At 28.3% G+C, this 23,716-nt stretch overlaps 1 protein-coding gene across 5 annotated transcripts in view; it reads right to left on the bottom strand.

Annotated features, from left to right (window-relative positions):
• The window catches only part of LOC142321567 (ras-GEF domain-containing family member 1B-like), a 651,166-nt gene that overhangs the window by 269,546 nt on the left and 357,904 nt on the right, over positions 1 to 23,716 (bottom strand). For all 5 annotated transcript variants that reach the window (XM_075359758.1, XM_075359760.1, XM_075359757.1 and 2 more), the window contains one exon: positions 2,749 to 2,799. In XM_075359758.1, coding sequence (XP_075215873.1) covers positions 2,749 to 2,799 — 51 coding nt within the window. The remainder of the gene's footprint in view (positions 1 to 2,748; positions 2,800 to 23,716) is intronic.

Raw genomic sequence — 23,716 nt, 5'->3', positions numbered from 1 at the left:
ATTTATTTATGTCTTCCTAAGCGTACTGGTATACAAATGGCCGAAAAAAATACTTTGGAAACAATTTTGGGGTTGGGGCGCGATCAATTTTTAAAAATATTGATTTTTTTAATCTTTTTAACTTTCTGATGTATCATTATTTTTCCAGTATATAGGAATAAATAACTAATGCCAGGAAAGTATAAAAACTTTTTTGTCAGCTTTTTTATTTAATTTTTATATTATGCTTTTCTGAATTATTTGATAAGTATCTATAATAAGCCTTTTTGATGCACATGTAATATAGTTAAGTACAGTGTAAATAATGATAAGTTATAAATTATCTTTGTTTTTCACACATTAGTTCTTAAATTTACAAAATCCAATGCTTTATTTGTAATGATGATGATCTGAAACTTATTAATAACTAATTAAATAAATTACACTCTCACCTGATCATGTAAATAGATAAATTTACATTTAAAAAACTTCAGTACGCGTTCAATAAATGTACCGTTAAAAATATTTCAATCTAGACTATCGGTTTCTGAGAGGTTAGTAACTGATTATCAGTGCAAATATACAAACATCCCGCTGCTTTATGTTAATCAGTCGTACATAAAAAGATTGATTACAATTTAATGATTCAATTATAATAATTTTTATGTAGTATAATCATTCTCAAATTTGAATTTAGTATATATATATATATATGTATACATGTGTGTGTGTGTGTGTGTGTGTGTGTGTTGTGTGTGTGTGTGTGTGTTGTGTGTGTGTGTGTGTGTGTGTGTGTTTGTGTGTGTAAGAGCGTGTGAGCGCGCGCGCACACAGAGAGGGAGAGAGAGAGATTATTATATATTTTGTACTTCAGTGAATACTTATACTGTTGATATAGCGAAAGTTCTACTTAGCGTTATGGCACGTTGTTGAAGTCGGTTACGGGTCGGGGGAGTTTCTATGGCAACAAAACTCCCTTTTAAACAGGAGGGCTCTTCTAACTGGCACGGCCTGTTTGTTGACATCCGATGTTCATATCCGCAGTTTTTACATCGCGCAATAACCTCGGCGCATATTATTCTTTCTTTTCAACAGAGGAGAAAAACGAATTGACCCTTCCCTAAAGGCACGGCCGCAGATTAAGAGTAAGATGAAAAAGCATATGAAAGCGTAAAAGAGAGATAACGATCTAAAAAAGAAAGAGAGAGAAAATGACCTCCGGTAGTTTAGGTGAAGCGTTTTCAAGACAAGAGATTATTACAAAGTTGCCGCCGAGGCATTCATTATAAATACATTATATTAGAAAAACTTTTTACTAAAGTTTAATTTGAAATTAAATCTACTTTCTACTGGTAAACTCCGTTATAAAAGATAAAACTCATTTGTACAGTTATATTCAGAATAATAAACACTACTTTCATTTTATATATATAAAAGCTATTGTTTAATGTAATATACAATATACAATTCTGTAGGTTTGATAATATAAATTAGTATGCAGCAAGTATATTTTTTAAAGTAACTAATTTTCTGACACAGCTTACATAACGCTTTTTATTTCTTTAATTAAAGTATTTCCAATGAATAACTAAAACAAGGACGTACTAGTTTGCTTTAATTTTCAATCGCTTTTGATCATTCTTAATGAGATGGAAAACGGTCATTTCAAAAACATATATGAAAATTATCTCAATATCAAATAAATTATTATATAAAAAAAATCCGTTTATGATGAGATTAACCGGCTTGGAAGTAGCTGTAGTTCAGTAAAATTAGCATAAATAATACATTAATAAATAACTGATTAGGACCACAATGAAACTTTGGGAAAATATCTGTTTTGTCATATAATTTAAAAACTGGAAGAGTCCCGAGTGCCAGATTGGGATGGTTTTTTAAATTTAAGGGTACAGGATCATGAAATAGGTTTTTTGTGAATACTTACAGACATACTAACATCTTGATAAGTCAGATTTTTGCAAATAAATTCTTAAAAAAACCTCGAATACAAAAATGTTTCAAACAAATGTGTGCGACACTAATTTTGATAGTTTCTTTTTTCGTTCCAATCTGTACAATCAATTCAGGTAAAACGAAGGAGGAACAAAATAATGACCCGATTCCCAAAAAATTATATTCTGAGTTTCAGTCACTTTTGAAAAGTTTCATAAAAAAAAATGAATGTGACCTTTTTGTGTGTAAATAACTCAAAATCTCCATTTTTATCAAAAATTGCCTTATGTTAATATTTTTACAATATCGTACATTTTTAATAACAAATAATTTTTTTTTTAATTTTTGAAAGCTGCATTGAATTATTTGAAAAACTTTTGTTCCAAAGAGTTGTTAAAACGTTTTCCGAAAAGTGAATTCGGAAATGTACCTTTTAAAAATATTAAATATAGAGCAATATTTCAAACGATTACAAATCGATCAATTTTTGTTCCAGAAAGCTGATACAAAAATATTTTGTTGGGAATTTTGTCTAGTTTTCAGAAACAAATATGTGGATTATCTACAATTTATGAGTTATTCACAAAAAAATCCTTTTTTTGGACCCTCAACCCTTAATAAATAAATCCATCCCTGTTTGTCACTCAGACTCTTTAAGTTTGCTTTTATTGTATCTCTAGCAGTTCGTTATTAAAATTTAATTTTATTATTCAGATTATTTTTAAGACAAAACGGTTAATCATCAGAAGCAAGAAACAACTTGTAGGAACCCACCAAAACCACTAAATACTTCAAAAATCAATGATAAAAACTTACCCTTGATTTAGGTGTTTGTTTCAATCCAATAGCAGGTTGACTTCTATTACTCTGAAAAAAAAGAACATGAAATCAACTTTTTTCCCTCTCACATACTTATATTACATACAAGAATATATGGACATTTTTTTATAACCTGATGGTATAACTGAAAAACAATAAATGATTTAAAATCAAAACTACAATTTCTGATATATTTTAAAGCTATTTAGTTTAAATACATTTGTATAAATATTTATTTCTTTTTTATTTAAATACAAGAATGAAATGCATGATTTTGTTATAGTTTCATATTATATGTCATCAGCATAGTAGCTTTATATTTAAACATGGAATCTCTTCCTCAGAGGTAAAACCTGATCAGAAATTTCACTATTCAATTATCTAAAAAATCTGGATACAATATTCTCTTTTCAGGTTGGCATCAGGAAATACATCCAACTGAAAGATGAATATAAGCCTGGAAATGAATATTAAGAATTTATGTCCGTTATTGTGTTATTAATATATGTATTATTAGAACGACTTAATCTTGAAACGCTAAACTGAATCAATTTTATAAATAAAATATTTTTAATAACTTCAACAAATTTTCAGTTTCTCTTGTGACCAATGTCTGTGACTGGTGCTGTTGTTCTCACCCTGATGTTATTGCTAATGGTATTTTTTAATAGACAGAATGTATTTAAAATATGATTACGTAGATTATTCATTTAATATATCATTGTTTTTACTAACTTTTCAAAGAAAATTATGTTATTACTTTTGGTCACATGGTGGGAGTGGGGGATAAAAATGAATTTTCTTTCATTTTTGAGGTATGAGGAGTAGAAAATATCACTCACTTAAAATGGAGTTTCCTTATATATATAGGCCTATGTATAAAATATTAAAAATATTGTGGCTCAGAAATCTCCAAAATTACTAGATAAAATTCGTTGAAATTTAGATATGCTGTAGTAATATATCTGAAGTTGAACACTGAAAATTTGATGAAGATTGGTTGAGTTGTTCTTTAGTTACACTCAATTTAAGGTCAAAAAATTTAAGCAGGGCAGGTAGAAGCATGATTCGTTATGACACTTCAAGTTGAAAAATTGAGTTTCTTCATCGGATATCTATTTTTAGCAGTATTGTCTGGTGTCTTCAGGTAGAATTACTTACTTTGAGGGTCATGATGACTAGGTATGTATTTGAGCAAGGCAAAAGGAAACAAAATAAAATAACAAAAAAATCTGTCTTCTTGTGCAGAACTGCTCAAGAGTTTTTTTTAATATATTTCATAATATTCATGTGTGTTAACATGGTATTTGGATGTGTGTAGCATATTAAGGTTATTTGAGAGATGTTAAAAAAAAAATCTACAGCTTAACACAATTTAATTCTGATATCCTTAATGGAGTGGCAGCATCCTGGTCCTATATCTGGGGAGGTCTTGGGTTCACAGTTAGGTATGGAATTTTTCATGGGCTAGCAAATTCCATTTTCATATTTCCTTTTACAAGCTTAAAAGTTTCTGTGGTGAATTAATGAATTAATTCATCAAGCAAAAAAATAAAAAATAAAATAAAATGCAAACACTCATACTAAATGAACAGATTTAATTCAAATTCAACAAACATTTTGTTGTTTTTCAGTTTTTCAAATGATTTTTTCCATTATTATGTGCTACAACAGGCGTAAGCAAAAAGAATGTAATTAGTCAGGAAAAAAGGAAGAAGAAAACTATTTATCTTATTCATTTTCTAAATCGAACAATGGGTTGTTACTTTCTAAAAATATACTCAATTTTGGGACAATTTAGACAAATTTGATTTAACTGTTATAATATCTATCAAACCTGTAAATGTTTGTTTGCAATTCGGTATACATATTAGTATTAATAAAAAAAACAGCTAAATTAAAAAGCAATGTCCCTAATTAAAGGAATAGTTATTTCCAAATTTTTGAGCACAAACTTAGCGATATGTTTCTTGTGTAATCAAAATTTTACGTGGTAGACTAGCAGGAAGAATTTGGGTTCAATGAAAAACCGAATTGATTTAATAGGAACAAAAACATTTATAAATGTACTGTTGTAACACTAAAAGCACACCAGCAATTATTGCGATAATAGATTGTTCAATCACCTTATTGTCAGAACATAAAGTGAAATGGGGGACATGATTCCCTCCATAAATTTAATTATATAAAAGGTCTAGAAAAAGTATAAAGATTGTCAAAAACAATAATAAAAATAATAACAGTATGTAAAATATACATACTGAAATTGTAAAACTTTATAAAAATTAATTAAACAAAGTAGTTATGGAGAGTAGAATGAAATCTGCATAACCTAAAAAAAAGTACAAAATCTAAAACAATATTATTAGAAAATAAAGAATAGAAGTGAAAAATTTGGCAGTATTTATATACCCATTAAAGTATTTTTATACTGATTAGGAGTCAGTTACTTTTATATAAAAATTTATTATGTACAAAGCTTTTTGCTTTTTTATATTGATATAAACACTTTTTTTTCTTTTAAATGACATGACCGAAAGTCCACACAGGTGATTTGGCACAATAGATTAATTAATAAATCACAAATATGGAATAGTCATTCTCAAGAATAATGAGCATCCCATTCTACTATTATTATGAAAAATGTGTACCGAAATGGTTTTTTTTTTTACCTTCTTCACAAAGCTGAATTTAGTAAATATAATGGATCCTGAGTCCACTGAGATTTAAATGATATTCACTTGTACAAGAGAACCCTTTAAAAAACAACCATAACTGGCACTTCAGATGCTTCCAAACATCACAACTGTAAGAGAGATTGGGATAGACAGTGTAAAGGAACAAAATAATTTTCCCCTTTTTGTTACAAAATAATGAAATTTATGTACACTAATTCTATCTAGTAAAGGTGATTAAAAATATTTTAGCTTTCATTTAATTTTAGTAATTTATTTTTTTTATTTTTACAACAGGCTTATGCCCTATAACAACTGCTGATGGATGAAAATGAATTTTTACATTGTTTAAAAAACCATGCCTGAGCAGAACTCAAATTGAGAACTTCTGGATGAAATGCAGAGACACTACACTCTAACACAGAGATTGGCACCAAAAAATAATTACATTTCCTCTGTGGGGGTTAATAGTTTAAGAAAGAGAACTGAGAAAAGTCTTGTAAATTCTATTTAAAAAAAAATAATGATTCCTTAGTAAAAATCAGATAAACGTTAAAAGTTAAAAAAAAGTCATCATGAAATATGATGTGAAATTTGTAACAGTAAATGTTTCATGCAAATTAAATTTAATTAACAAATACTATAAGTAAAAATTGTCATTAAAATGTTTTTATTTGCTAGGTTCTACAAGACAAGCTATACATATAATCCTTGTAATTAAAAAAGATTGACAACTGCTAATAAAGAACAGTTGTTCAGACAGGTTGACAAATGGTAGCTAGCGTCTTGTAGTTTAAACCAGTGAAAAACAAATACTTCAGCAAACGTAAAACTCAGTAAGATTGTAACAATTTAATCACTGACTGAAATCAAGTACACTTATCAGATGCCAAGCAGTAAGCGGTACGATGGTAATTTATAATCGCTTTGTTTAAAACTGAGAGATATTAATTTCATAAATATGTTTTATTATTCACCACTAATTACATAATTCAGAAGTAATTTTCATTTAATTATTTTTCATTTTATTGAGAAAAACTCAATGATTATTTAAAAATTAAACTAAAATAACTTTTTCTAAAAGTAAAAATCACTAAAAAAAAATCACTAGAAAATACTAATTTATTAATTCTTTTACTTTTCAAAGTTAGCTCTAAATTAAAAACAAAAATACAAAATTTAAATTGAACTAAAAAAGAAATTATTTTATCTTCCAGGGTAGTTGTTTATAAGTTGCTTATATACAAATTTTTCTTTTGAAAAGTTATTTTATTTTATAATTTTTAGTGGGATCTTTGTATTTTAAAATATGAACAGGCATATATAAAATGACATCTTATGAATACAAGATGTTTATAAATTAAATTATTACAAGATGTTTTGATGCTTTTTAAGAGAAAAGTTAAGAGAAACTATACTTGCATTCTTACACACTAAATGTGTAAGAATGCAAGTAAAAAAATTATGTAAAAAAAATTATTTTACTCTGTGTAAACTTTTGAGATACAGGATGCTTTCATCTCCGCACACTGAGAGATTATAGAAAATTAAATGGTATCAGAAGTCATCGTTAAATTCCATAAAAATCAATTAGTCCAGTCTGAAGATATCCAGCAAATAACTGATGAAAAATGAAAAAAAAAACAAAGTTTATATTCCTCCCTTGAATTAGATAACCTGAGTACATAACGAAAGTGACATACTAAAATAATGAAATAATCTAATTAGTATAAGAATGTGGCTTTAAATTCATAAATGGCAAAAAAGAAAAATTGGGGTTGCCCCCTCTCCATTATAAGTACTTCTTTATAGAATCACACATCATCAGAAAGTATCTTAGCTACCTAAGGAGCATTAAACTGCGTGAAAAAAATACCCACCTCTGAGTATAATTTTGAGATAAGTGGAAAAACTCAAAATTTTCATCAAAGAGACTTCATAAGGACCTTATGGTCCCATGAAGGGTGTCCATTAATTGATGAAGGGGGTATAGGTTAAGACCTCTACCCCCTTCACCAGTGTGATCAAAATGTACTAGCATCAATGCCTCATACACAGTAATCATCATACCAAATTTTGTCTGAATCAACCCACTAAGTCTGGAGATATCAAGTAAAAAACAGGCCAGCATACATATATGTAATGCATATATAAATAGTCAAATTTTGATATATACCTTCCCATATATGATATATCATATAACTGTATAGTTGTATAATTATACAACTAGGAAAGTAAAAAAGATTATGTTTTAAGTAAAGATTTATGTTTAAAAGTAAACATAAATGTTTACTTTATGTTTACATAAATATTTATGTTTTAAAGTAAAGATTCTAAAGAAACTGCAGTTTGAACAAAGGGTGTCTGGAATGGAGGAATATTTACTATTTATTACCTTCAGTACTTGAACATGACAATAATAAGAATATACATATTCCACTACAGAAATTCAATTATAAGGAAGGTAATGACAAAAAAAAAAAAAAAATCTTCAAATTGTCTGTTTAATCAATGTAATTTTTTATTAAAATATTCCATTTCAAGTATCAACAAGAATTTATAATAGAAATGCCAGAGAAATGACCTTGAGAAAATGAAACAACAATGACAAAAAAAGTACCATTTGGTGGAGTAGACTTTATTCTTTACCATTAACAAAAATAGATAGTGTTGTGAACCTTCCACTTCTACTGCAGTCATTATAAACTAAAAAAATCCCTTTTGGCATGCTGTAAGACAGAGGTAGATCTAACACCACTGCTAAGTAGGGGGAAAAAAAAGATTTCCGCCTTAAAGCTAAGAAAAACTTCAACTCCCTTTAAAGGGAGTTATAACATTTTTCACTTATAATTTTTTCATACCCATTCTTCCCCATTAAAATACACGCAAAAGCATGTTGCAGATCATAATAGTAAAAGAAAATTAAAGATAAAATGTAAATGTTGAAATGATATATTTAGTGATCTTCGGAATATTGAATATAATTCAATCTTTTCTTCTGATATGTTTTAGTGGTTATTGATAACAGTTGATGCCATTAAAAAGTTTAAGAAAGTTTAATTTTTACAATATAATAAAAAAGGATTTTTATTTATAAATAAAAAATAACAGGTAGCAAGTAAAATAATGAGATTAGAAATGCTATGAAAAAAAATTACACACAAAGTATGCAGATATATTAAGTAGAAAATTTATGTTAAAGCTAATAAAAAAGTAAAGATAGAAAAAAAGTAAAGAGAATCCTATGGTAAGCTTTTGTGGCTTTCTGAGGATTGAGTGAAAAGAAGTTTAACATTTAATATATTAGTATAAGTAATAAAAAAGGGTTAGTTAGTTTCTAAATTTAGAAATTTTTCCATTATCAGAAGAGGATATTGGTTGAGTTAAACCTCACTAATCTTCTTTATAGCTCTGTATTATGGTAGTGGAAAATATAATATCAAATACAATAACTAACAAACAAACAAATTTTTTTGTTAAATCTCTTAAATACTGAAATAAAAGTATGTAATAATACAAATTTTTCATGATGAAGAGTTATGCAACAATATGATATAAATATAATATGATATAAATGTCATTTAAACCTCTGTTTAAATGGCAGTGATGTTAAATTGAAAGCATTTTGTAGTTTTTTATTACTGAATGTTAGTAAATGTAATTTAAAAGTTTGTTTACCAAATCTCAGATTCTAAGGAAATACAATAAAGAAGAAACAAGTAGGAATTTTTCATTATGATAAAATATTCAGCTCAAATAACAAGATGATGAGAACTCCATCCATTAAACTTCTAACTTCACTATTATTCCTTGCATTTGATATGTGTTATTATTGAGTAAATAAGCAGGCAAAATATTTTTTTTTAAATTAGTATTATTAAAAAAAATTGGCTGAGTAATATTGTTTTAAAAAGAAAATCTTTTAATTTCATTTTAAATAAATTGGATGGATAATTTATGTATATATAAAAAAAAACCATGTTATGTTATGAATAATCTGCCAGACAAATCTGAAATAAGGGTATAAGGGATATTATCTGAAATAAGGTTGGAATACGTTTTCCTTACTCAAACCTATTTTCAGACTATCTCAAGGAGATGTCAAAGTACTTTTTGGGAAAATTTATCTGTTTCACAGTCCCTCTGCTGGCAGATTATCCTAATTTTCAATATACTCATTTTCCTTTACCCTTTATCCTTTCCTACAAAGTGGTGTTCTATAAATGATGTAGGAACTCACACATTCATCCTATGCGTGAAAAGAACTCCTACAGTTACTGCATCGTGGATTTTTATGTAATTTAGTCAGGAGTCATCTCTATAGAATATGTTTCCCTTCTGATGACTGTAAAAAAACCAAACTAGAAGTATTGTGATTATAAAATAAAACAGAAACTTCTAATGTTTTGTAACCACATAATATTCTTTTTGAAAATGTACTAAATGAGTGTTGTATTTAATAAACACTACTTTCTACAATTAATAATAATGCCGGCTATAGAAAATACTGTTTTATACGTTTAACTTATTTATATAATATGCACTCAAAAAGTTTTCAGTTTTACCTTTATAAATAAATATTTTGTTTATATTTAATTTACATTTGCTAATTTACCTTTTATTGATTTTATTTATTTTTACATAATTTCTTCACTGTTATTTTGTATATTTATTACATCTAACCATCTAACCTTTTATTTATAAATTTTTGTTCAGTGATGCTGCTCTGGTCAAGGTTTTCCTTGATGCTTTTAGGTAAAACATAGAGATCAGAATAAAATAATTATTTATTTATAATTAATAAAGATAAAAATAAATGTTACAAATCTTTAACCTTTCTGTTGAATAATAGATGAATACATCAATTTTTACTCTACAAACATCACATTCCCATTAAAAACCATCAGTTAAAATTGGAGAAAGTTATATACATGAATGGGATGTAATAAGCATAGATTTAACATTAATGCAAAGATAAACCAAACCAGTTTCTATAAATAATAACTGAAAAGATAATTTTTAAAAATTGCAATAATCTCTAAAGTAATAAAATTTTAAAGGTAAGAAAAGTTTGGTTGGGTTTTACATTTTTTAAAGGCACTAAAATGTTATACAGTTCAGCTGTTTCTTTGAGTAATTTGAGAATGCATTGCAATTTTTAATTGAAAAAAGAAAAAAATGAAAATTGTCAACAATTATAAAAAGATATAGTTTTCTACATCAGGTAGTAAATTTATTCTTATCCTATCCGATTTACAAGAAATAATTATGACTTTCGTTTATGAAAAAGTGAATAACTCTACATTCTTTCAAGTTCGCATCCCATTAGGAACCATTAGTCAAATTTGAAAAAAGTTATTTGCAAAAGTTATTTCAACTTTTATTTTCACTTAATTTCAGTCTACTGAAATTTTTTGACAAAATGCAACTCAGTGAATAGATTCTTAAAATCTGTTTTCCTTGGATAGGAAGAGAACTTCAATTTTTAATTATTTAAAATATTATTTCTGTGAAAGTTTTTTCTTATTTTTTTTTTTAAAGTTGTTAAATTCATAGGTGAAGTTATTTCAAATTTTATTTTTATTTTTCAATCTATATGTTTTGATAAACTATACTTTACGTATAATATAAATCACAAAAAAATAATTACCTCGATGTGAGTGGGGCAGGGATGGTGAGTCAGTTAATTTTTAAAGTTAAAAAATAATGAGTTACTAAAATGTTAACCAAAATCTCAAAAATGTTTTTATTGTAAAGAAAATGGTCTGTTTTTATCATTTTAAAATATATAATTAATTTTTTAAAACTGCGTTCTGAATAAGTAAATAAGAAAAACTATTTTATATTGTAACAGGATTTGTATAATGGACCAGGGTAACAAATTTCTTCTAATTAAGAAGAGAGAGAAAATAATAATGAAAAGAAGAATCTAGAAGGAACTAAAAGGGATTCTTTTTGTAGAATAATGGGTTCATGTAACAATTTGTTCTTTGTAATACAAAAAATGGTACCTCCTTTTCTTTGACCAGAAGGATTACTGAACTGAAATAAGGACTTATACAGAAACATAAAGGCATGGACAATGTACATTATTGTGTTTCAGCAATTAAAGAGATGAGTAGGGTACTGGTTCTGCAGGCCAAGGAATATAAATACTGCCAGGGACCAGTGGAGAGAGTCAGAAACCTTCTGTAAGGTTGTTTTCAGCATCTAAAAATAAAAAAAACAACACTATAAAGTCACACTGACGTCAACAGAAGAAGAATTAAAACAGAGACGAGAGACTTCTACAAAATCTTAAAAAATCAACTCCAAAAATACAAACCTCCAACTCTACTAATAAAGAATGAAAACAATAAACTGGCCCATAACAATTAAGACAATACGGAAATCTAAGCTAAAAATTTCAACAAACTCCTAAACTCTGTCAACAAAAAGCTGACAGAACTCCTAAACTTCAACATAAAAACCAAATAATAACACTTCCAGAAAACATCAACCCTTCCACAATAAAAGAAGTCTACCAAACACTAGGTGAAATGAAGAATTACAAAGCAGTGGGAGAAAATTAGACTTTTGTAGAGATTTGGAAACGTGCAGGAAGATTAGCAAAAATTGGCTTTCATCAACAGCTTGCCAAGATCTAGTTTGAAGAAGAACTATCAGAACACTGGACGACAGGCCTCATCCATCCACTACATGAAAAAGGGGACAAAACAGACCCTAACAATTACAGGGGAATCACACTCCTAGACACAACATATCAAATTCTTTCAAGAATCATCCTCAACAGAATCGGTTCACAACTTGAGGAAGAACTAGAAGAAATACCAGGGAGGTTTCAGACCCTGGAGAAGCTGTCCAGACCAGATCATGAGTCTCAAGCTAATAATGGACTACAACAGGAAAAGAAATGGAGGTATAACATAATTTGTAGATTTCAAGAAAGCTTATGACTGTATCCACAGAGAATCCCTACTAAAGATTCTAAGATTCTAGACCTTGGACTACATACCAAACTGATAAACATCATAAAACTGAGCCTCCCAAACACTAATTCGAAGGTAAAATTCAGAGGTGAGTTCTTGGAACCATTTGAGATCAAAACAAGACTGCGCAAAGGCAATGGGCTCTTACTGTAATTAGTCAACTGTGCTCTAGAAATGGTAATGAGGGAATGGCTCAAAAAGTGTCCTCCCGAACAAAAAATAGGCTGAAAAATCAAAACAAACTGATTTGGCAATGCTAGAAAACGACATCAGCAAAGCTAAATCACAGATATTTGAACTTCAAAACATTGCAAATAAAACTGGCTTCAAAAATATCATTCAAAAAGACAGAAATTATGTCCAAAAACCAATGCAATTAAAGAAGTAAACGTAAACGATAATAAAATCGATAGTAACCCGGTTTAAATACCTCGGAGAAGTAGTAACAACCTAAACAAAAAAAACCTCAATCCTAAATAAGAAAAAATAACCTAAATAAGAAAAAATAACCTAAATAAGAAAAAACAAACTAGCTAAAGCTCAAAAATTAACCTGGTATAATTACAATAAAAAATGCCTATCAATAATTCAAATTTATCATATTGATTCAAATGTATCAGATCATTTGATTAAAAATAAGCACACAAAATCAGATATTCAGACAAACTTAAAAGTATTAGAAATTAAAAAATGCAATATGGAGAGCAATAATAATGGTTTTGACATTTTAGAAAGGTATATATATATATATATATATATAAACATAGAATAAATTTAATATAATCAACTTTCATACAGACTATGAAGATACTATAAAGTATTATAAATACTGCAGTAAATAGTACCATTATTATCAGTTTTGATAATAATGTTGAGTAATTGATCTTCCAATCTGGTTAATAATAATTATCTGGTAAATAATTGACGTCATATTGTTCACATGAAAAAATTTTTACATTTTAATTTTTTAAATTAATTTTAATATAAATTTTAATTAATTAATCTTTATAATTTTTTTTTTTTTTTTTTTTTTGTCTTCAGTCATTTGACTGGTTTGATGCAGCTCTCCAAGATATAATTTTTAAACAATTTATATTTTACATCTTGTTTTGATTATAATTAAAAATTTTTAAATTAAATAAAAGTTTTTTTAAATTTTTGTTCAAGTTTTTAAAGTATGATAAAATTTAATTTAAAGGTTTTTAATAAAATTTAATTAGTTTAAAAAAAAAAAGTTAAAACATAAAATATAAATAAATAAGTGATATGATATGTATTGCGGGTTTATGATGTTTTTTGAAATATGTGTATAAATATAATGCAGCTGAAAATTAATTTCTCTGTCGAGATACTATATAAAAAACATTTGTTACTTCGTCACTTACAATTTTTAGAAAAAAAACTGAAAAGCAAAGTAATTTATTGGATGGTACAGATATTCTTTCTTTTACTTTCCTGGATATATACATTTACTATGTAACTACACAGTATACTATTTAACGGAAAATATGTTAATCAGCTCACATTTTACATGTAAAAATTACTTTATTCAGATGTGTATATAATTGCACATTTTACAGACCACATTGGATGTGGTGACTTGTTATAATTCAAAAAAAGGGGGACTTACCCAACACTCCCGAACTCAAATCAAACAAAATCATGATAAAACTTTGGATTAAATCATCATCATAAAATATATCATTAAAAAGAAATTTTTATGTACATTAACAAATAAAAAGTAGTTATAGTTCACATTAATGTATAAAAAAATTTAATTATATATAAAATAATAGTTAAGGAAATAGATGAATGTAATAAATAAATAGATTTTGTATTTTTTTTGTCTTCAGTCATTTGACTGGTTTGATGCAGCTCTCCAAGATTCCCTATCTAGTGCTAGTTGTATCATTTTGATATATCCCCTACATCCTACATCCCTAATAATTTGTTTTATATATTCCAAATGTTGCCTACCTACACAATTTTTTCCTTCTACCTGTTCCTCCAATATTAAAGCGACTATTCCAGGATGCTTAATATGTAACCTATAAGTCTGTCTCTTCTTTTAGCTATATTTTTCCAAATGCTTCTTTCTTCATCTATTTGCCACAAAACCTCTTCATTTGTCACTTTCAGTTGCTTGTTTTCAGATTTTGTATAAAAAAATAAAATTAAAATCTGAAAAATTATTTCTTCACATATTATTTGTGCATATAATTGGACAAAATCTCTTTTTTCCCTTTTTTACAGTTGTAGCAATTAAAAACCCATTGAAAAAGTAATATTTGCACGTATTGGAAGATCTTTTAAGTGGGACAATAATCTATTAAAAATAGTAAAAGAAGCATAACAAAGCTTTGGTCAAGTAAAAATGTTGTGCTTGATTGCAGAAAGGTTGTTTGATTTGACAGAAATGGAGAGTGTTATTTTTTAAGGAATAAATTGCTACAACACAAATGATAATAACTTATTGGTGATGAAAATATGGATCATTAATTAAATGATTAAATAGAGAAATATCCAGTTCTAAAAGTTGATATTGAATTAAAACTTAACAAAATATTAAGAACGAGTGGTTGTATTATTGTTGTATATTGTGCTATGTGATTAAAGAATAAATATTATTAACAAAATTATATTAAACTATTTGTAAATCTGATAATTATTAAACATAAAAGAAGGAAGATAATGAATGGCAATAAAACTATCCTGTTTTAAGTATAAAATTTCTTGGGCTCCCTCAAAATCACAGAATGAGTTTTTAAGATACAAAAATGGGGTTTCAAATCACTGTTTCTTACACAGAGGTATGAAACATGCAGAACAATATTTAAAATATTAAAAATGTTAACTTACCCTTGTATTTATATTTATGGTATGGAATTTTTTCTAAAAAAGGGTATATTATTTTAAAAAAATAACAATATCTACCTCCATTGAGCCAGACAATAGAACCATTTTCATCTAACTCAATTCAGTACATGTTTCAGGAGAGTGTAAATGGAATTAATTATGGTATGGTGACTTGTCAACTTACTACATGTATAGTAAATGTAATTTACTGTAGTACAAACATAAATTTAATAAAAAAACATTAATTAATTGTATTTATTCAGCATTCTGAATAATCATTTAATTCCTGTTTAAACACCCAAAACTATGTGACTACAAAATTTTGTGCTAATTGAATTATTGTGAGTGTACTTCAATTTCAGCAACCTAGTAACCATATACATGTAAAATAGCAATTGATAAAACTATTCGAATCAGTAAATTAAGGTATCCATTATTCTGACCAAAAATGGCTAACAACTGACTTTTTTGGTTAACTTTTTTCAGAGATCTGTGACTATTAACTAATACATGTCAAAGACATTCATCTCATGAAAGACAAAATGCACTTAGTTATGATCAAAGGATCAAATTTATACAGTTGCTGAAAGAGGTATTTGTAGTCTTGATTAAAAATATTTTATGTAATAATCAGCTGATTTCTATTGTTATTGTATGAACCTATGAAAAAAAAAATCCTGTAGTTGTTCAGTTCATGTGGCAAAAACCATCCTGTACTTCAGCTTAACATAATTTCAATAGTTAAACAGAGAGTACAGAGTGTTGTGGTATGCTGTATTTAAATCAGTTATAACAGTACAGCAACAATATCAACATACTTATGATCAAGGTGTATTGGCAGAAAAGACTGAAACTGAAAGTAAAGACAGTAAAAAATTTACGGAAAAATTTATTATGCTAGAAGAGAATGTGTAATGTCTGAGATGGTCAGTGCATTATGTGACCCAGAAATCAATCATTTATTGCAGTTTAAAATTTGAAACTAGCAATAATTAATTGGCAAATGTTCTTCATTAACATTTGAAAACACCTTAAAAATCAATCACACAATGAAATTTTAAAGCAGATAATCACCACACAGGAAATTAATTGGCTGATTTCATTCTAAAATAAGTTAGTAATGGTATCCTTAATAACTTCAGTGATGTTGTAACTTATTCAGTAGGAATGGTTTTGACATGATGCTGTTTAATCACTTTTAGTGTAGACATTTTTGTATGGATATGATGGCAGTAAGCATGCCATGCATGTGAGAAATTAAACTACTAATAATGGTTTACATTTTATGTACAAAATGTGTGAGTAGAGTAACTTGAACTAAAACTAAATCAAACCATAATTTACTATTGTGATTAGGTTAGAATATAGACTCTTAAGAAACGTTTTCAGTGAACATATGAGCATTATATCAGTGATAAAACAAAATTTCATATGAACACATATGTAAACTGTTACAATTATAGATTTTGGAATTTTTCAATAATTTCAAGACTTTCCAAGACAGAACATGAATGGATTAATTCATAACTGACCATTATTTGCAGCCATTTATTTTTGTTGAAGAAATAAACACGACCAACTATATCTTTGATACGTTGGTAAATAATTATGTTTTACTTAATAACTGTACAAAAAATGAGAGAGGAATAGGAGTTACTTTTAGCTCACTACCCTCTTCTTATTACAGTTGCAATATCTATGCTATACTAAACAATAGGTCCCAAGCATTGGGCCAAAAAATCCTGGCAGTATCCTGCCAGTAAAATCCTGGCAGTAAAAAATCCTAATCTGACTTCCACAAACCTTTTTTCCAAGGTGACTTTAATTGGTTATAATTAATATAAAATACTTATGGTATTAATATTAATAACAGCAAAAGTAATTTTCACTCATATTAACCACATTATAGTTACTATTTCTGTACTGTAAATGAGTACATTGGTAATCAGAAACCAATGAAAAGTGAAGTGTGAATTAAACACTGACTCCAACATTTGAAAGCAACAGTGTGATTTGCATTCCAACTTATATTTAAGAATGAATTAAAACTAATCAATTTAAATCGCAAAATTAATCATCTGTAATTAAATATCTGTTTTTTTTTTTTTTTTTTTTTGTCTTCAGTCATTTGACTGGTTTGATGCAGCTCTCCAAGATTCCCTATCTAGTGCTAGTCGTTTCATTTCAGTATACCCTCTACATCCTACATCCCCAACAATTTGTTTTACATACTCCAAACGTGGCCTGCCTACACAATTTTTCCCTTCTACCTGTCCTTCCAATATTAAAGCGACTATTCCAGGATGCCTTAGTATGTGGCCTATAAGTCTGTCTCTTCTTTTAGCTATATTTTTCCAAATGCTACTTTCTTCACCTATTTGCCGCAATACCTCTTCATTTGTCACTTTATCCACCCATCTGATTTTTAACATTCTCCTATAGCACCACATTTCAAAAGCTTCTAATCTTTTTTTCTCAGATACTCCGATTGTCCAAGTTTCACTTCCATATAAAGCGACACTCCAAACATACACTTTCAAAAATCTTTTCCTGACATTTAAATTCATTTTTGATGTAAACAAATTATATTTCTTACTGAAGGCTCGTTTAGCTTGTGCTATTCGGCATTTTATATCGCTCCTGCTTCGTCCATCTTTAGTAATTTTACTTCCCAAATAACAAAATTCTTCTACCTCCATAATCTTTTCTCCTCCTATTTTCACATTCAGTGGTCCATCTTTGTTATTTCTACTACATTTCATTACTTTTGTTTTGTTCTTGTTTATTTTCATGCGATAGTTTTTGCGTAGGACTTCATCTATACCGTTCATTGTTTCTTCTAAATCCTTTTTACTCTCGGCTAGAATTACTATATCATCAGCAAATCGTAGCATCTTTATCTTTTCACCTTGTACTGTTACTCCGAATCTAAATTGTTCTTTAACATCATTAACTGCTAGTTCCATGTAAAGATTAAAAAGTAACGGCGATAGGGAACATCCTTGTCGGACTCCCTTTCTTATTAGGGCTTCTTTCTTATGTTCTTCAATTGTTATTGTTGCTGTTTGGTTCCTGTACATGTTAGCAATTGTTCTTCTATCTCTGTATTTGAACCCTAATTTTTTTAAAATGCTGAACATTTTATTCCAGTCTACGTTATCGAAAGCCTTTTCTAGGTCTATAAACGCCAAGTATGTTGGTTTGTTTTTCTTTAATCTTCCTTCTACTATTAATCTGAGGCCTAAAATTGCTTCCCTTGTCCCTATACTTTTCCTGAAACCAAATTGGTCTTCTCCTAATACTTCTTCCACTCTCCTCTCAATTCTTCTGTATAAAATTCTAGTTAAGATTTTTGATGCATGACTAGTTAAACTAATTGTTCTGTATTCTTCACATTTATCTGCCCCTGCTTTCTTTGGTATCATAACTATAACACTTTTTTTGAAGTCTGATGGAAATTCCCCATTTTCATAAATATTACACACCAGTTTGTATAATCTATCAATCGCTTCCTCACCTGCACTGCGCAGTAATTCTACAGGTATTCCGTCTATTCCAGGAGCTTTTCTGCCATTTAAATCTTTTAATGCTCTCTTAAATTCAGATCTCAGTATTGTTTCTCCCATTTCATCCTCCTCAACTTCCTCTTCTTCCTCTATAACACCATTTTCTAATTCATTTCCTCCGTATAACTCTTCAATATATTCCACCCATCTATCGACTTTACCTTTCGTATTATATATTGGTGTACCATCTTTGTTTAACACATTATTAGATTTTAATTTATGTACCCCAAAATTTTCCTTAACTTTCCTGTATGCTCCGTCTATTTTACCAATGTTCATTTCTCTTTCCACTTCTGAACACTTTTCTTTAATCCACTCTTCTTTCGCCAGTTTGCACTTCCTGTTTATAGCATTTCTTAATTGCCGATAGTTCCTTTTACTTTCTTCATCACTAGCATTCTTATATTTTCTACGTTCATCCATCAGCTGCAATATATCGTCTGAAACCCAAGGTTTTCTACCAGTTCTCTTTATTCTGCCTAAGTTTGCTTCTGCTGATTTAAGAATTTCCTTTTTAACATTCTCCCATTCTTCTTCTACATTTTCTACCTTATCTTTTTTACTCAGACCTCTTGCGATGTCCTCCTCAAAAATCTTCTTTACCTCCTCTTCCTCAAGCTTCTCTAAATTCCACCGATTCATCTGACATCTTTTCTTCAGGTTTTTAAACCCCAATCTACATTTCATTATCACCAAATTATGGTCGCTATCAATGTCTGCTCCAGGGTAAGTTTTGCAGTCAACGAGTTGATTTCTAAATCTTTGCTTAACCATGATATAATCTATCTGATACCTTGCAGTATCGCCTGGCTTTTTCCAAGTGTATATTCTTCTATTATGATTTTTAAATTGGGTGTTGGCAATTACTAAATTATACTTCGTGCAAAACTCTATAAGTCGGTCCCCTCTTTCATTCCTTTTCCCCAGCCCGTATTCACCCACTATATTTCCTTCCTTGCCTTCTCCAATGCTTGCATTCCAATCTCCAACTATTATTAAATTTTCATCTCCTTTTACGTGTTTAATTGCTTCATCAATCTCTTCGTATACACACTCTACCTCATCATCATCATGGGCGCTTGTAGGCATATAGACGTTAACAATCGTTGTCGGTTTAGGTTTTGATTTTATCCTTATTACAATGATTCTATCGCTATGCGTTTTGAAATACTCCACTCTCCTCCCTATCTTCTTGTTCATCACGAAACCTACTCCTGCCTGCCCATTATTTGACGCTGAGTTAATTACTCTAAAATCACCTGACCAAAAGTCGCCTTCCTCTTCCCACCGAACCTCACTAATTCCTACTATATCCACATTTGTCCTACCCATTTCCTTTTTTAAATTTTCTAGCCTACCAACCTTTTTTAAGCTTCTAACATTCCACGCTCCGACTCGTAGAATGTTATTTTTTACTTTTCTGGTGACCCCTTCCTTAGTAGTCCCCACCCGGAGATCCGAACGGGGGACTATTTTACCTCCGGAATATTTTACCAAGGAAGGCGCCTCCATTATTGGTATGTGAAAATGCAGAGAGCCACATTTTCTTGGAAAAAAAGCAGCTGTAGTTTTCCATTGCTTTCAGCTGCGCAGTACTCAGAGGACTGAGTGATGTTGATACGGCCGTTTAAGTCGTCCTGACTCACGCCCCTAACAACTACTGAAAGAGCTGCTGCCCTCTTTCAGGAATCATTCCTTAGTCTGGCTCTCAACAGATACCTCTCCGATATGGTTGCACCTTCGGTCCAGCTACTCTGTATCCCTGAGCACTCAAGCCCCCTCACCAACGGCAAGGTTTCATGATTCATAGAGGAGGTAAATATCTGTAAAGAATCATATTATTTACAGAAAATTTATGTTTACTCTCATTAATTTTATGAGAAAAAAATTCCATAATTTTGTGTAAGTTACTGCTTTAAAATTTAAAATTTTTCTAATTGTTTTTAAGAAAACAATTTCTATAAATTTTTTTTAGATGATGTAGCAATCTTTATAAATCATTTTTAATTGAATTATAACAAGTTTAACAGGAATTTCATTATTTAGATCAACTAATTACAGATGCGTTTTTCTGTATGAAATGAACTTGATAAAGTTACATATGATAAAGTGGAATGATAAAATATTTCCTGACTACATCAGATATCAAATCCAAGATTGGTTGAATGTGATTATCATATACAAACATTAATTCTCCAAGAAAAATAAATGTATCTCACTAAAAAGAAGCATAAAGATTGCAGATAATTTAGTTCCAACAAATGGTTCAGGAGATGAATAACCTACATATGAAATTGAGTAAAAATGGCAAAGAAGCTTTACTTTTAGAAAGGCAAAACCTAAATACTGTCTGATATAATAAAAGCCTCAAATCTGTTGTATTCTAATTACATAAAAAAGTGTTCTAGAAAAAAAATTTATTCTGTCATATTTTTTTAAACATTTATTAAACACATACTTAAGAAAAAGAACAACATGTATCATTACTTTTCTGGTTGTTTTTGTAATAGATATCACATGGAAAATGTTGCTATTGTTAAAAAAAATTGCTGTTGAAATTTTGTATTTTTCAAATTTTAAATTATTTTGAGACCTTCATACAATATAAAGAACTGAGTAAAAAACTATCTTCCTTCTTTAGATATATTAATGTACTTGATAAATTATTATTTTATATCTAAGAGCAGTTTAACCTACAGTGATGATGTCATGACATTTGGTGATAGTTTTTGTAATGTTCAAAAGCATTATTATTATTACTTTTTTAATTTTGAATATAATTTTACAGTTCTTTTATTACTTAAAAAAAGGAATTTATTTTAAATTTGTTTTATTTTTATTCTAAATAATGATAGGCCAAGAGAAAAACACTTTGTGAAAAAATAGCTAACGCAAAAAATTCAAAAGCAAGGGCAAAAGGAATGTAGAGAAATGACTACAAATGCAGAGACTATTACTAAGCATGAGATAATGCTCTTTGGAATGCAAAAATGTATTACTTTTTTATTCTCATTTTCTAGAATTTTCATGCAAAAATATGTACTTTAAATATCAGCATGACTTCAAATTGTACATAATCATGTTCTAACAATTTATTATTAAGCGATGACAATGACCAAAATATGAAAATATCTTTTCAAATTGCCTGCAAAAATGATATCATTTTTCATTTTAAAAAAATATCTAAGTTAATTATCTGGAAAACTTATAACCAGACCAACAGTAGATGATCTTCCTCCACCAAATAAAGAAAGAGTCATCAAAAATACTGATAGAAATAAACATGAACATATCTTTAAAAAATTCTTAAGAAATTACAGATTGGATTTAAGTTAAAAAAAAAGTTAAGCTTATATTGATAATGGTAATAATTTTTAGGCTTATCAATGAATACTCTTACCGAGTAATGACAGTATACGTTCTTTCCTACAGAAAGGAGTACATTAATTTATTTTTTACACTTAATTTATTTTTTATCTGTCCTTTAATTTGTTTTTTCTCAGAATGTGATGCATGAAAGGCATCTGAAATTCAATTGGCTTTCTATGAAAATAATAATATTCATTATATGTTTAGCCTAAGATGAACTGAATGAAAGTGTCCCTTATAGAGGTGAATATTGTTTGCATTTTACTGGGCTCAGCGTACTCACATGCAGAAATATGATTATATCAGTGAAGAAGTTAATAATAAACCACTTCATTCCTAAATCTTGGCATGGAACGCTTGGGGATAACATATTAGCCAGTTTTTGGAATGTCTTTATCTCATGTTAGAATGTTGACAGATATCATTATTATGGCACCTAACATACATACAACAATAAAAATAAGATTAATTTTAAGTTCTATGCAAATGCCAGTAAATTTCATCAAATCATTACCAGATTTTTTTAAATTTCAACATTTCAATTATTTACAACAGACTCTAAATTCAATTAAAATTAAAAATTTTAATTTTAAGCCTAATTAAAATTAACATGGTTCAATTTTTTTTACAATTGTTACTCTAAATATTTAATTACAACTATTTGTGTCTAGAACACATGAATTTATTGTATATCAAACATATAAGCTTTCTTCTATATATATATATATATATATATATGAACAATTACATTTATATAAAACTATGCTATAAATATGTTTTTTACTCAAATTTTTCATCATGTGTAAGTTTGAGATATTTTTCATGTTTCTGTAAAAAGAATTATCATTTTGACATTTGAACAGTATGAAATTTATAAACATATCCTAGAGGTGTTCTCATTGAACAATGCCAGTACAAATCAAAAACAATGTTTGACACAATAATCAAAATGAACATTTCAAATATCCCATCTAAACATGTCTACTCAACCTACCATAATACCCACTGCTAACCATACCTCTTGCTCATCAAATTTCCATTATCATAGCTTACAATAACATACAATCATTGTACTTGTACAGAGAGGTTATGTAAACATTAACACAAAACAAGGATCCAAATGTAAAATAACATAGTTCTGTTACTGACAATGAAAATGCCATCACAATTTTAATTTTATGATGATTTGAATTATTATTTTATTAATTGGTAATTTTCACAATTACAAAATTATGAAAATATTATACAGTTGTTATGATTTATGATAAGCATTTATTCTATAATTTTTCTGAGATAAAATAAAATATTTTTTTAAAATATAATCTTCATTTGATGAACAGAACATTAACGAAACAATATTATGTTTTAGTTTAATCATTGTTTGATTTAAGTGATATAAATCTAACAATTTGTTTTAAAATAATTTTTATTAAAAACAAAATGAAAAATCTAAGATTAAGTTATTTTATATAATATTTCTCAAAACATCAAATATTCTGATTTTTGAAAG

This window comes from Lycorma delicatula, chromosome 3 (genome assembly GCF_047948215.1).
Source record: "Lycorma delicatula isolate Av1 chromosome 3, ASM4794821v1, whole genome shotgun sequence".
NCBI lineage: Eukaryota > Metazoa > Arthropoda > Insecta > Hemiptera > Fulgoridae > Lycorma > Lycorma delicatula.
The sequence above is the reverse complement of the archived record's forward strand: the minus strand, read 5'-3'. Positions and strand labels throughout refer to the sequence as shown.